Source organism: Gasterosteus aculeatus, chromosome 17 (assembly GCF_964276395.1).
Source record: "Gasterosteus aculeatus chromosome 17, fGasAcu3.hap1.1, whole genome shotgun sequence".
In the NCBI taxonomy this organism is placed as follows: domain Eukaryota; kingdom Metazoa; phylum Chordata; class Actinopteri; order Perciformes; family Gasterosteidae; genus Gasterosteus; species Gasterosteus aculeatus.
The window spans coordinates 3822943-3833893 of NC_135705.1; the positions used below are offsets into that span (position 1 = coordinate 3822943).

General features: G+C 45.1%; 1 protein-coding gene across 2 annotated transcripts; it reads left to right on the forward strand.

Annotated features, from left to right (window-relative positions):
• The first annotated feature begins 3862 nt into the window (after positions 1 to 3862).
• spdef (SAM pointed domain containing ets transcription factor) lies at positions 3863 to 10401 on the forward strand. Of its 2 annotated transcripts, none has more exons than XM_040204874.2 (6): positions 3863 to 3987; positions 7292 to 7745; positions 8361 to 8558; positions 8748 to 8795; positions 9034 to 9168; positions 9458 to 10401. In XM_040204874.2, exons 2-6 carry the CDS (start codon positions 7301 to 7303, stop codon positions 9634 to 9636), a joined length of 1005 nt encoding a protein of 334 aa, XP_040060808.2. In that variant the 5' UTR covers positions 3863 to 3987; positions 7292 to 7300; the 3' UTR covers positions 9637 to 10401. The 2 variants fall into 2 exon arrangements, with proteins under 2 accessions (XP_040060808.2, XP_040060810.2); XM_040204876.2 differs by lacking the exon at positions 3863 to 3987 and adding an exon at positions 6976 to 7095.
• The last annotated feature ends 550 nt before the right edge of the window (positions 10402 to 10951 follow it).

The following is a 10951-nucleotide window of genomic DNA, read 5'->3' on the forward strand; positions in this document are numbered from 1 at the left end:
CTCGTTTGAAAGAAGTTGGCAATAAGTCAAGTTTCCCAATTATATGCGCTCACCCGGAGCAACCTATGTCCTCTTTAGCGAGGCCACATGTGCTAGAGAACATGACAAGTTATCTCCGTAAAGCTTTTATCTCCAAAGGTAAATATTCACAACAGCTGCTGGGTCTTAAACTTAGCAAAGTGGTAATATAAAGTTGCACAAGAGAGAAATATAAAAATAAAGTCATCAAAGTACCTCAGACTGTATTTAAAGATGCAACCATGTCAATTTACTATCTTTCATTAAAAGCACAACCAATTACATTTAGCATATCTTAAAAACCCGTTTTTATACTTTTCCAGATGAATCGTTTCTTCATCTTGCTGCATAATGTGAGTCATTTCTGTGATGTTTTGTAAAGCTTTCTAACTGAAATCGTTGTTCGTATCATATTTCTTTAATGGGATCGGCTATCGGCACGTTTACCAAAGTAAACTAGAGGTCACAAAAAAGTTCATCTCTGCTGTTCTCACGCTAATCACAAACTGTCGAGTGTTTCGATGCAATTAACTGAAACAAATATGGCTCAAACGTTTTGAGGCGTCGCGCTTCTTTGATGTGGATCAAAACCACATAAAAGACTGAAGTCAAAAAAAATAAAAGGAAAAGTGTGACGCTTTTTCAATACCTCGTTTTTCCAGTTTCCCTTCCAGTCAATCGTTTTGATCTCACATATGATTTGATTATTAAAACATGTCAAAATTGATGAGAAAAGGAAATATCCGCATCACCCTGGTGATGTTGAAATACTTTTCATTTGGTGCCACCGCTACATGCATTGTTCTGTATGTGTATAAGACTTTCACCAAAAAAGCTTCATCTCTGCACACCCTTCCCACCAGATGTCCCGTCGGGGGGTTTGATTCATTATCACCACGTGCCTCTTGTTGCCGCCTCACATCTGTGTATTCGTTGCACATCTGCGGGACCGGGCACGTCTCCGCAAGTTTGCCAACTGCTTCACGCGCGTTTGGCGAGCTGCCTGGCTGTTGAGGTGAATCACCAGGCAGTGGATCTTAACTCCATCACAAAACGTCGGGGGCGAACGCGTCGCCCTGACTGCGCCTCCGTGTCCCCCTTTTCACCAGGACGGCTTTCGCCAGGTGCTCAATTACTCACGGCGCGCCGCTGAAACGTTAACATTTGTGTCCCATCAATCTGAAGCAGCACTCGTTTACTCCCTGAAACGCGCGCCCGACGTGTTTTAGGCGACTCGGAAACCCATCGGGCCTCCTGACAGTTGGACGAGCTGCTCCGAACCCGAGTCGGAAACTTCAAGCTCGCATTCCGACAATGCGACTGTCATTCCCTCCACAAAAGCTTATTCGAGTCAACGCCATGTTGACTTTGCTAAAACAACCCGGTGCCATCGACACCTGCTCACAGACGGCGTTTAGTCGTTTCCAGAGCACAGTGGGCTGATTGTGTCTCGGTGTTTGACGTCTGTTTGACGTCTTGCTTCTCCTCGCTCGTTGTCTTTGAGTGATGCGATTGTTGTTGCAGAGAAAAAGGCAAAGGTCAAACACTTTGCTGAAGAAACTGCCATGCAAATTGTGTCGATGGACCGGATGTGACTAAAGCCGATGACAAATGGCTTTTTTCTCTACATAGAAATGTGTAATTATTTGTTCTTTTTTTGTATTTCGTTACACGGCGATTGAAGTGGACCACATCATGGACCACAGAGCTTTAAACAAAAGTCCACAGTGTGTGTAAACGAAACGCACACACACACAAATACGTAAAATGTCATGTCTGAAAGGAGTTCACAGTTCGCTCACACAGTTTGATCTGGCGTGGCTACAAACAAGCCCGGCATCAAACCCAAAAAGTCAAATAAACCGTACGGTTCTGTGGCTGCTTTGCTACTGGAATGTAACAGGCAAAATCCCACATGGAGTCACGTTATGATGTCATAGAGACGGCGATGAGGATGATGATGAAAAAGGTGATGAATCTGAATATAAGGCGTTCTTATCCTTATCTTTTTGGTCTAAAAAGAGGTTCAGACAATAATTATCAAAGCCATGAGTACTTGCACAGACAATAATGTAACGTAATGTTAGCAGGATGCCAGTCAAGTAGAGTACATTAAAAGCTGCTGCTAAACACTACGATGGTTATCATCTCTTATCTCTTTTCATTCAGATCTTTTCTTCATAACCTAATTTCACAGGCGTATTTGTTGTATAAATATATATTTATTCTCCCATCTCATCACAACCATTGGTCATCCTCATTGGCAGGCGAAAGAGACGCTATTTTGTATTATACATAATGATATTCAGTTTTTTCTTTAATCCATATTTTTGGGACAGATTAAGCACAATGAGAATGACTACATCATACATCTGAGCCAGTAACCATAACGACAGCAACCATTGGGTTTCAGATTATAAACATGAAACAGTCCCAAGGAAAGTAAAACCGTGAGGAAGGTCGTTGTGTTGTAATAAATGAAGAAATAGTCACAAAGAGCAGCTTTCAGCTCGAGGAATGAGCTGCACAGTAGTTTAAGATATTTTCTTCGGATATGTGCATTTTGTTTTTGATCATTTTGGGGATCAATTCAGAGACACTCAAATATATTATTGTTCAAGACAACAGGAGGTGAGTATTCTGATTCCTTAAACAAATACAAATACAATTCTGAGGTAAACTTCACATGTTCCTCACATGTACCGGTATTCAATTTCATATAAGAGGTGATTTTGTACTTTTTAAGTAGTATTTTCTTTAAAGGTTTTAATTAAAAAGTTGCTTGTGTGATATGACTCATTGTTTTATGATACTAAACATCACAGTTAGAATTATCTCCACCTCCATCAGCTGCACACCCACACAGGTCGATTACACACCAGGAGCCGGTCCTGTAGGATGGTGGGTGGTTCATCCCGGTGAAATGACACTATAATACAAACTTCAGTAGTTTGGCCACAGCTGCTGTAGAAACGACACAAAGTCGTCAGATATGATCTCGCTTCATAAAGATGTTCTAAAAAAGTGCATCACAGTACTGAGAAGATACTTGGAGATTAAACTAGAGTTTGGATTTGCATCGATTATTGTCCAACCACTTGCTATGATAATGTTTAGATTTGCTGCTTTGTGTAATAGTGCAACGCATTGTCAGTCAAATAACGGAAAGTACTCGTTATTATTGAAAGATTATTGTGTATGATTAGATTTGTAGTATCTGCTTTTTAAGTGTAAAACATTTTTGACATTGTAGATACAGATTCATGAGGCCCGCAGTGCTTTTTGTTTCTATAGATGTTTTTATTTTTATTTTCAAAGTGTATTCTTTTATCTTTTATCATCTTGAATTGTCTGTCTACTTAGTCCTGGGGTCAACTAGTAGTGTTTGAGGAGGTCTGCGTATAATCTGCAAGACACATGGCACTTCAAATACACACACACACACACACACACACACACACACACACAAAGTAAACACGGCCGGCCTATAAATATAAATTGCAGTCAATGGAGGTGGAATTCCTTTGCACTCGCTCACCGAGTCACTTGCCCTGACTTCTCTCCACGGTTCACACCCCCAGCAGGTGCTTTCACTACAACTTTAGTTTGCAGTTGAGCTTTAGGCTTTTCAGCCTAAGCGTGATTCCTCCGCAGAGCCTGGGAGAGTCCGAGGCCTCGAGGCTGGTGGGCTCTGCTGATACTCACTAAGGGGGGGAGGGGGGGGGGGTGTCGGGGCAGAGGGCACCAGGTCGAGGGGTTGGGGGGGGAGGGGGTGGCAATACAGGCCTAAGGGTGCTCATTGCGCCTCTGTTCTCAGGCAGCGTCCCGGTGCGTAGCAAACGAAGGGGGGGAGGGGGGGGGTAGTGGGGGGGGAGGAAAGGTCATCGCGCATCCTTCACCGGGACCAGAGCTGCGCCGCGTCGTCGGTCCTCCAGTGGAGCCGCTGGACACCAGAGCATCGTCTCCGCGGTAAGAAGACACAATCCTCCTCTGGTCCTTCAGAGAGCACACAGGGCGTCTTCTTCTAAGCCGGCGCAGGATTAAGAATATACACACAGGTTTTTCATTATTATCTGTGATTATTCATTTGTGTCCGGTCACTAAATATTATAAATAATCTGATTTATTGCCAGGAGTTCTGAACTCTCTGGGTCGTTGGCTTCACAACACAAGGTTTAAGTGCTACACAGGAGAGAAAAGCTGTTGTCATTAATTTACCAAATCTTTTCAGTTTAGTTTTCCTTGAGTTTGCTCGTCTTTGTCACGCTAGCCGCTTTTATTTACTGTATTTGTATAATTTGTGTCAAAGTATGGTCTGAGAAAGAGGCGTCTCTCCGAGTTTAAACGGTGGCTTGATGCCCAAAAAAGCAAACGTATTCAAAATAAAAGTTCACTCCTGTCATGGGGATTGATTTATATCAAAGGGGGAAATTAGACATGAATGAATGAAACGAATGTACCGCACAATGTCTGTTGGTAAGTAAAGCCGGGACTTTTATCAAGGCACAGGTGTCTTTTTCCTGCGTATATCTACAGTGTCAAGCTGATCTTTATCTTTCCTCCACAGCATCACTCTGGTGCACGTTATTACAAAACTGATTTGAATGTCACGGTAAGACATCACCACTATTTACGATCAGAAAACAGGTCTTTAATTATTGATGAAGGGGCACATGTCCTTTATTAAACTAATCCCTAATCCCTGCTCGTTCTGATCTTCGGCACATTAAATCCAGCCGCCCGAGCACAGGCCTCATGCCATATCTTCACCATCTCTTAAAAGCAGGTGACGGGTCCGTCCGTGTGAAAAATCTTCAGGTCAAATCTCCAGTTGAGGTTTATCATCTGCATCACTAACGGTAAAATAGAGTCCTTTGTCGAAATTAATTCCCCCCCCAACCGTAAAGGTCTTCTGTGAGATTGGCCCATTGCCAGTGTGCCATCTGACAACAGAAAGCCGTCACAAACCAAATAAAAGGCGTATCTACAGATGCAGATCGCTTCCTTCAGCCTGCTTCCCGGTGACAACGTTCACGCATGGCTGCACTCACTGTACTCAATGTACTCAGAGAACACGGAGCTGACGGGCTAATAAACATTTTGGTTGTTGTTAGATAGATTTTTTTTTTTTAGCTCAGATTGAATCATCCAGGTTAAACAGAGTTTTGCTTGTTTTAATCACTACTCATTAACTTTAATCTAAACACTTCAGCCGACTCGCGAAACACTTTCAACAAGAGTGACGAATGGGCCGAAGGGTTCACTTCATGCTGGATCGGTTGTATTGGTCCCCGACTTTTCACCGCCTTCACGTTCAGGAGGGTTTTTGGATGGCGGCACAAACTCGTTCCCCGGCGAGTTCCTCATCGAGGCTCCTGTTCGATTTATTTTCCCGATTCATTTTCCTGTTGAAATAATAAACACTTTCGCCACATGATTTTTTTTCTTCCTGCAACCGGAAAAAAAAAAAAAAAACTTTCTTCCAATAACGGGGCTTGAATCTTTGAAAAATCCACGGTGATGATACCCCTAAAATGCATGTGAGAGAAATGCGGTTCCCAGGGTGGGTCCTTTTCCACGGGTGTCAAAGGGTGACTTTGCTGAGTAAATGGAGCGAGCTCTAATGCTCCTGAAATGAATATCAGCGATCTGAGCAAACTCATTTAGGGATCAGTCAGGGTCTTAATCCCTCTCTGCATGGGTGTGTGTTTGTGTCTTTTCATTGTGCTCCCTCTTCCTTTTTGGAAGAAGGTAATATGGCTAAATTTGCTTTGCTAATGGGCTTAGCGCAAGCTGTTACAGAGCACAGTTGACGTAAAACAGCCGGGCCGGGACGCCGGTGGCTTTTAATCTGACTCTTGATGGAGTGAAAGGGAGAGTGGGTTAGAGCTTACGAGGAATTTGGAGATAAAAGGAAGGCTGGGTAGGAGGTTTTACAGTGGGGGGTTGAGGACCAAAGTCTGGCAGGGTATCTTTTTGGGGAGGTGGGTGGCTGGGAAGATAACTCTATTTAACTTTTGGGGAAGTTTGTTAAATGAGTCAATAAGAAACAATGAATGAACCACTTAGTTTTTAGTACCAGCATCATGAATCCATGATTACTTCTGTAATCGTGGCCCTGTGATCAAATTGAGGATTTTACTACATATTTGTCTTGCGCACAGCGAGCAAAATTATTATTATTTTTGCATCTGTAGAGCATTTGCTTGATTGACAAACACTTAATGTCACCTGAATTCATTTCAAACTCCCTCACAAGTGTTTTTGCTTAATGGCGCTTTTTACCGTTTACCACATTTTTTACTACACTGTTAATTTCATTGTTGTGTCTTGACAAACAAAGCCGTGACACCCCCCCCCCCCCGCCCCTTGAACATGTGTTCTGTGGTAGCACACTTCCTTTCCAGGTTGGTGTGTGACAGCAGTGTGCCTTCCCATGTGCCTGCTGTGGCAGGTACACATTGCGGATGCCATATACGCCCTTTCGCCCTGAGATTACGACACCGGCGCTACAGCTGACGTCCATAAACGGATGCTTATGGTGGCAATCTCCTGTAAACGGGGGAGCTATCGGTCGAGTGTTCATAAAGCGTGATTGTTTTCGGGAACATGTGGTTCAGGGCGGCGGCTCTTCCCCACATTATCTAACTTGATTAAAAACTCCAGCTGACAGCGGAGACATAGGGCCGCGGGGACGGCACCTTGAAAGGCCGAGGCGGGCGGGCGGGGCGGGCGGGGGTGAAGCCGCCTCGGGCCTCAATGCGAGTCACCTGCCCCCGACGCTTCGGCCATTCGGGGCCACTGACCCACAAATAAGAGACTCAGTCAAATCCATTTTGCCACATGCCCGTCAGCGCTGTGTGCGTCTTAGCGCTCCCCAGGGCCGATCCCCCTGAACCTCCATCAGGCTCAGGGTTCTTATAGAGCTTATAGAGTGGACAGGCCTCCTCTCGGTTCGGCTCATAACGCAGTACGAAATGTTGGAATCTAGCCTGCAGCCGCTCTGATGGAGTTTACTACTGAACTAAAACAACTGCTGGTTTAGCAGCCAGAGAGAGGAGCAACCTGTCTGAGAAGGTAGTGTCTTTTTGACTTGAAGTGATAATGAGTTTTCAGAAAGGATTATCATTCATCAACTCATGTTTGACTGTGGATGTCAATGTCCTAACGTCCTTGGAAATGCTCATATTATATGCTGATCTGTTGAGTCTCCCTGATTGAACACTATTATGGAGCACCTTTTAGAGTTTAACGTGGCCTTTCTTTTCTCCAGGTACCAGTTATGTCAAATTCAGTGGGTGGTCTCTCGGAAGGAGCAGTGTACGGATCCCGGATTGGGATGACGGACGACTCCCTCGCCCTCGTGGAGCGAAACAGAGGCTCCGCGGATCTCTGGGACCTTGGGGAGACCAAACCGAGCGGGGAGTCCCTGGAGCGGGGCGTGCCGGGCCTCTACCTGTCCTGCTTCGACATGCTCCTCACCGAAGACGCCACCTGGCTGGTGAAAGTTTCAGAGGCCTCCCCTTCGCCGGCCGTGCCCATGACTCGCATGGCGTCGCAGGTGGAACCGGAGCAGTGCCCCGTGATTGACAGCCAGGAGCAGGGACTTTCTCCCGGGCTGGAGGGGCAGGAGGAGGAGCAGTCTCTGGAGCAGGTGCAGAGCATGGTGGTGGGAGAGGTGCTGAAGGACATTGAAACCGCCTGCAAACTGCTCAACATCACGCCAGGTAGGCTGCCTTCCACCACACCCACTAGTGCTAATTTGTCATCTCCAAGAAAATGTAGAGTACTTAGCATAACTGAAAAAGAAATAAATCTTTAAGAGAGCGCCCGACGTTTTTCAGGTCCAGAAAAAAAGCCCGTTATTGGCAAGTAAGAGGATATTGATTCAAGTAGCTAAGCTACTCGATCTTGCCCCCAAAATCAACACATACATGTGTTAACACATGACAGATCTTGGATCGTAGCCGCACTGAAGCAAAGCCGTGTTTGCCTGCTCCAGGATCTGTTTAATCCTGCCATTTGCATGAGCTCTCCTGGATTGTGACAGTGATGTTTCCCTCCTGCCGGTAAACAGTGTACACAGTCTTAAGGGCGAGGTCTCCCTGCTGCTCGCCACAGTGCAAACAGAAGGAACAGTCTGTATTCTGAGGCTCCAGGCTGTTGTAAAGCGGCCATCTGATCTACTGATTAGAAGTGTGCGTGCATATGAGTGTGGATTCAGTGAATGCATCTTGTGTAAGCAGAACATAATACACACAAAAACCTACCTTGACTCAATACGACTGGGGCGCCACCACCTCCCACCCGCTTCAGTTCCCGCTGTGCTCTTGTTCTCGTAGACCCCGTAGAGTGGAACACGGGGAACGTCCAGAAGTGGCTGCTGTGGACTGAACATCTGTACAGGTTGCCCCACGTGGGAAAGGCCTTCCAGGACCTGACCGGAAAGGACCTGTGCGCCATGTGCGAGGAGGAGTTCCGCCAGCGCTCGCCGCAGTGCGGAGACACGTTGCACGCGCACCTGGACATATGGAAGTCGAGTGCGTGATACTTATTGAATATAATTTTTTTTTTTAAGTTTGGCCGTTTGAGTGTTTTTTTTGTTAGTTTATGGTATCGGTGGAAATCAGTAATTTAGCTCCTGGGGCTTTGTCATCTGTACCACGAGGTGGTGTCAGATTAATGAAAGTAAACCTTTCATAGTTTAAATGTCTCTATCCTCTCTGCAGCTGCCTGGATGAAAGAAAGGTGTTCAGTTGGAGAGACCAAAACTACAGGTGAGTTTGTTTTGTTCACACATCACCCATTTCCACAACATTTTTGTTCAATTATTCCTCAGTTGCACCCAAAATCGTGTGCAACTAAGGAATAATTGAAGAAAAATGTTGTTCCAATCAAGCCCCTTCTTTGTGAAGTTAGTTTAAGATCGCCTTCGCCTCGGGATCCGTGATCCTCTGCCTATGCTACGTTGAGTGGCCTTCAAATCTGAATGTTTTTACATTTCTTGTGATTTAGGCAGCGAAGATCTTTGGTCCGAGGCAGATTCGTCTTGTTCCGGTCAGCCCATTCATCTTTGGCAGTTTCTCAGGGAGCTCCTGCGTAAACCTCACACCTACGGACGCTGCATTCGCTGGCTCAATAAAGAAAAAGGTGTTGTTTTAAAAAAAACTTTTGGAACTTTCTAGCTTCATTTTAATTTGGAATAAAATTGTTTAAATTAACAGAAAGCCAGCCGACAGAAAACACCTTAAATTGTCTTCAGAAAATGTAGATAAAAAATAAATAAATTATAACATTATTTTTAAAACAAATAAACGCTGACCTCTTAATTGGGTCACTTTAGACCTTACAGACGAATGGTTTTAAACGAAAAGTGCGTCAATCATTTTTCTTGACGTAAATCACAAACGTCACGCCTATTGTTTTTCCCGCCATGCAGGTATTTTTAAAATCGAAGACTCGGCTCACGTCGCGAGACTTTGGGGCCTCCGGAAGAACCGTCCCGCCATGAACTACGACAAGCTGAGCCGCTCCATCCGCCAGTACTACAAGAAGGGCATCATCCGCAAGCCCGACGTGTCCCAGAGACTGGTGTACCAGTTCGTCCACCCGGTGTGAGGCCGCGGCTCAGTGGGAGGACAAGAAAACAAAAAACAAACAACAAAAAGGCACACACTGATCCGGAGATGAAAGGGTGCCGGCAAGCGCGCGCACGGGCACCCGACGGCGCACGCGCGTCACGGGACTCACCTGAGCCGAGAATGAACGGCGGAATGAAACAACCACAATTTAAAGAGGACCCCCCCCCCCCCCCCCCAATACTGCCTTCTGCACAATCTGCCTGTTTATTTTGAGCCCCATGATGTGGTGATAAGTCATCCTCATCACAGCCAACAGACCAGATCGCCCTCGCGCGCATGGCGTCGGGAAAATACGCTCGTGGAGGCATTTTCTTTGTCTTTTTGTCTCTCACACCTCGACTGACGTCTCTGTTTGAATTGGTGCCAGTTTTCCGCAACAGTTGGTTGGGAACGTTTTGCTTCTTTTGGGGGGGTTTGGTCCTGGCTGTGCTGTACACACACGCTGTATCGCATTTTATGAGTCAGTCACCTTTTTGCATCTGGATCCGATATTGACAAACTATTATCAAAAAGTCCTTGTCACACATAGTTTGGTTTTGTTTCATGGTGTAATAGGGAGGGATGCATTTTATTAATATTCTTTCACTGCTGAGGAGGCCGGCTTTATATTCCATGCTGTAAGCTTTGTATTTTACGATGTGGAGGTTTCATTTCAAAGGCCCCAAACGTTCAGTAAAATAAAGTATAATGAATAAACATGAATTAATACATCATATCGATGAATAAAACCAACATGATAAAACCGTGTTGTATTTAATGTCCTTTTAGTCAGTCGCACCAGATAAACATCTGTAATAACAATCAACGCGGAGGCCGATATGAGACTCCTCGGGTCACAACAGAAGTCAGACTCTCTTTAGAAGTTTCTGAGAAAACGACTTCTGTCTTGATTCATACGTCTTAAACACAAGTTAAACCAACAGTGTTGAGCCTTAGTCAACACAGCACGGCGTTCTTTTAGTAAATGATGCTCCCTAAAGCAGCGAATGCAGGTGTGGCTACCTCGTGATTGACGGGTCGCTGCCGAGGCTTTGTTCCGTTCTCAAGTCCTTGTTTGTGTCATCGATCTCTACCGTGTTTTAGTGTGATTTAAGTTGATGAAAGATAATTGCAATATTTTGGTTGGCTAAAAAAGGTCTGCCTCAGTTCTATTTAGCTTCACTTTCTCTTCAGAACCATATTCCACCAACCGATGGGTTACTTTGCTTCTATACAGACGTTCATGGTCCTCAGAGGATGAATTGGAAGCTATTTAGTGGTTCATATCCCCATCCTCAGGTCTAAAGCCTCCG

Excerpts from the sequence above, each read along its gene's own strand:
- spdef (XM_040204874.2), top strand. The coding sequence starts at position 7,301 with ATGTCAAATTCAGTGGGTGGTCTCTCGGAAGGAGCAGTGTACGGATCC. Across the intron at positions 8,559-8,747 it reads CCTGGACATATGGAAGTCGA|CTGCCTGGATGAAAGAAAGG; the intron begins GTGCGTGATACT and ends TCCTCTCTGCAG. Across the intron at positions 9,169-9,457 it reads CTGGCTCAATAAAGAAAAAG|GTATTTTTAAAATCGAAGAC; the intron begins GTGTTGTTTTAA and ends CCCGCCATGCAG.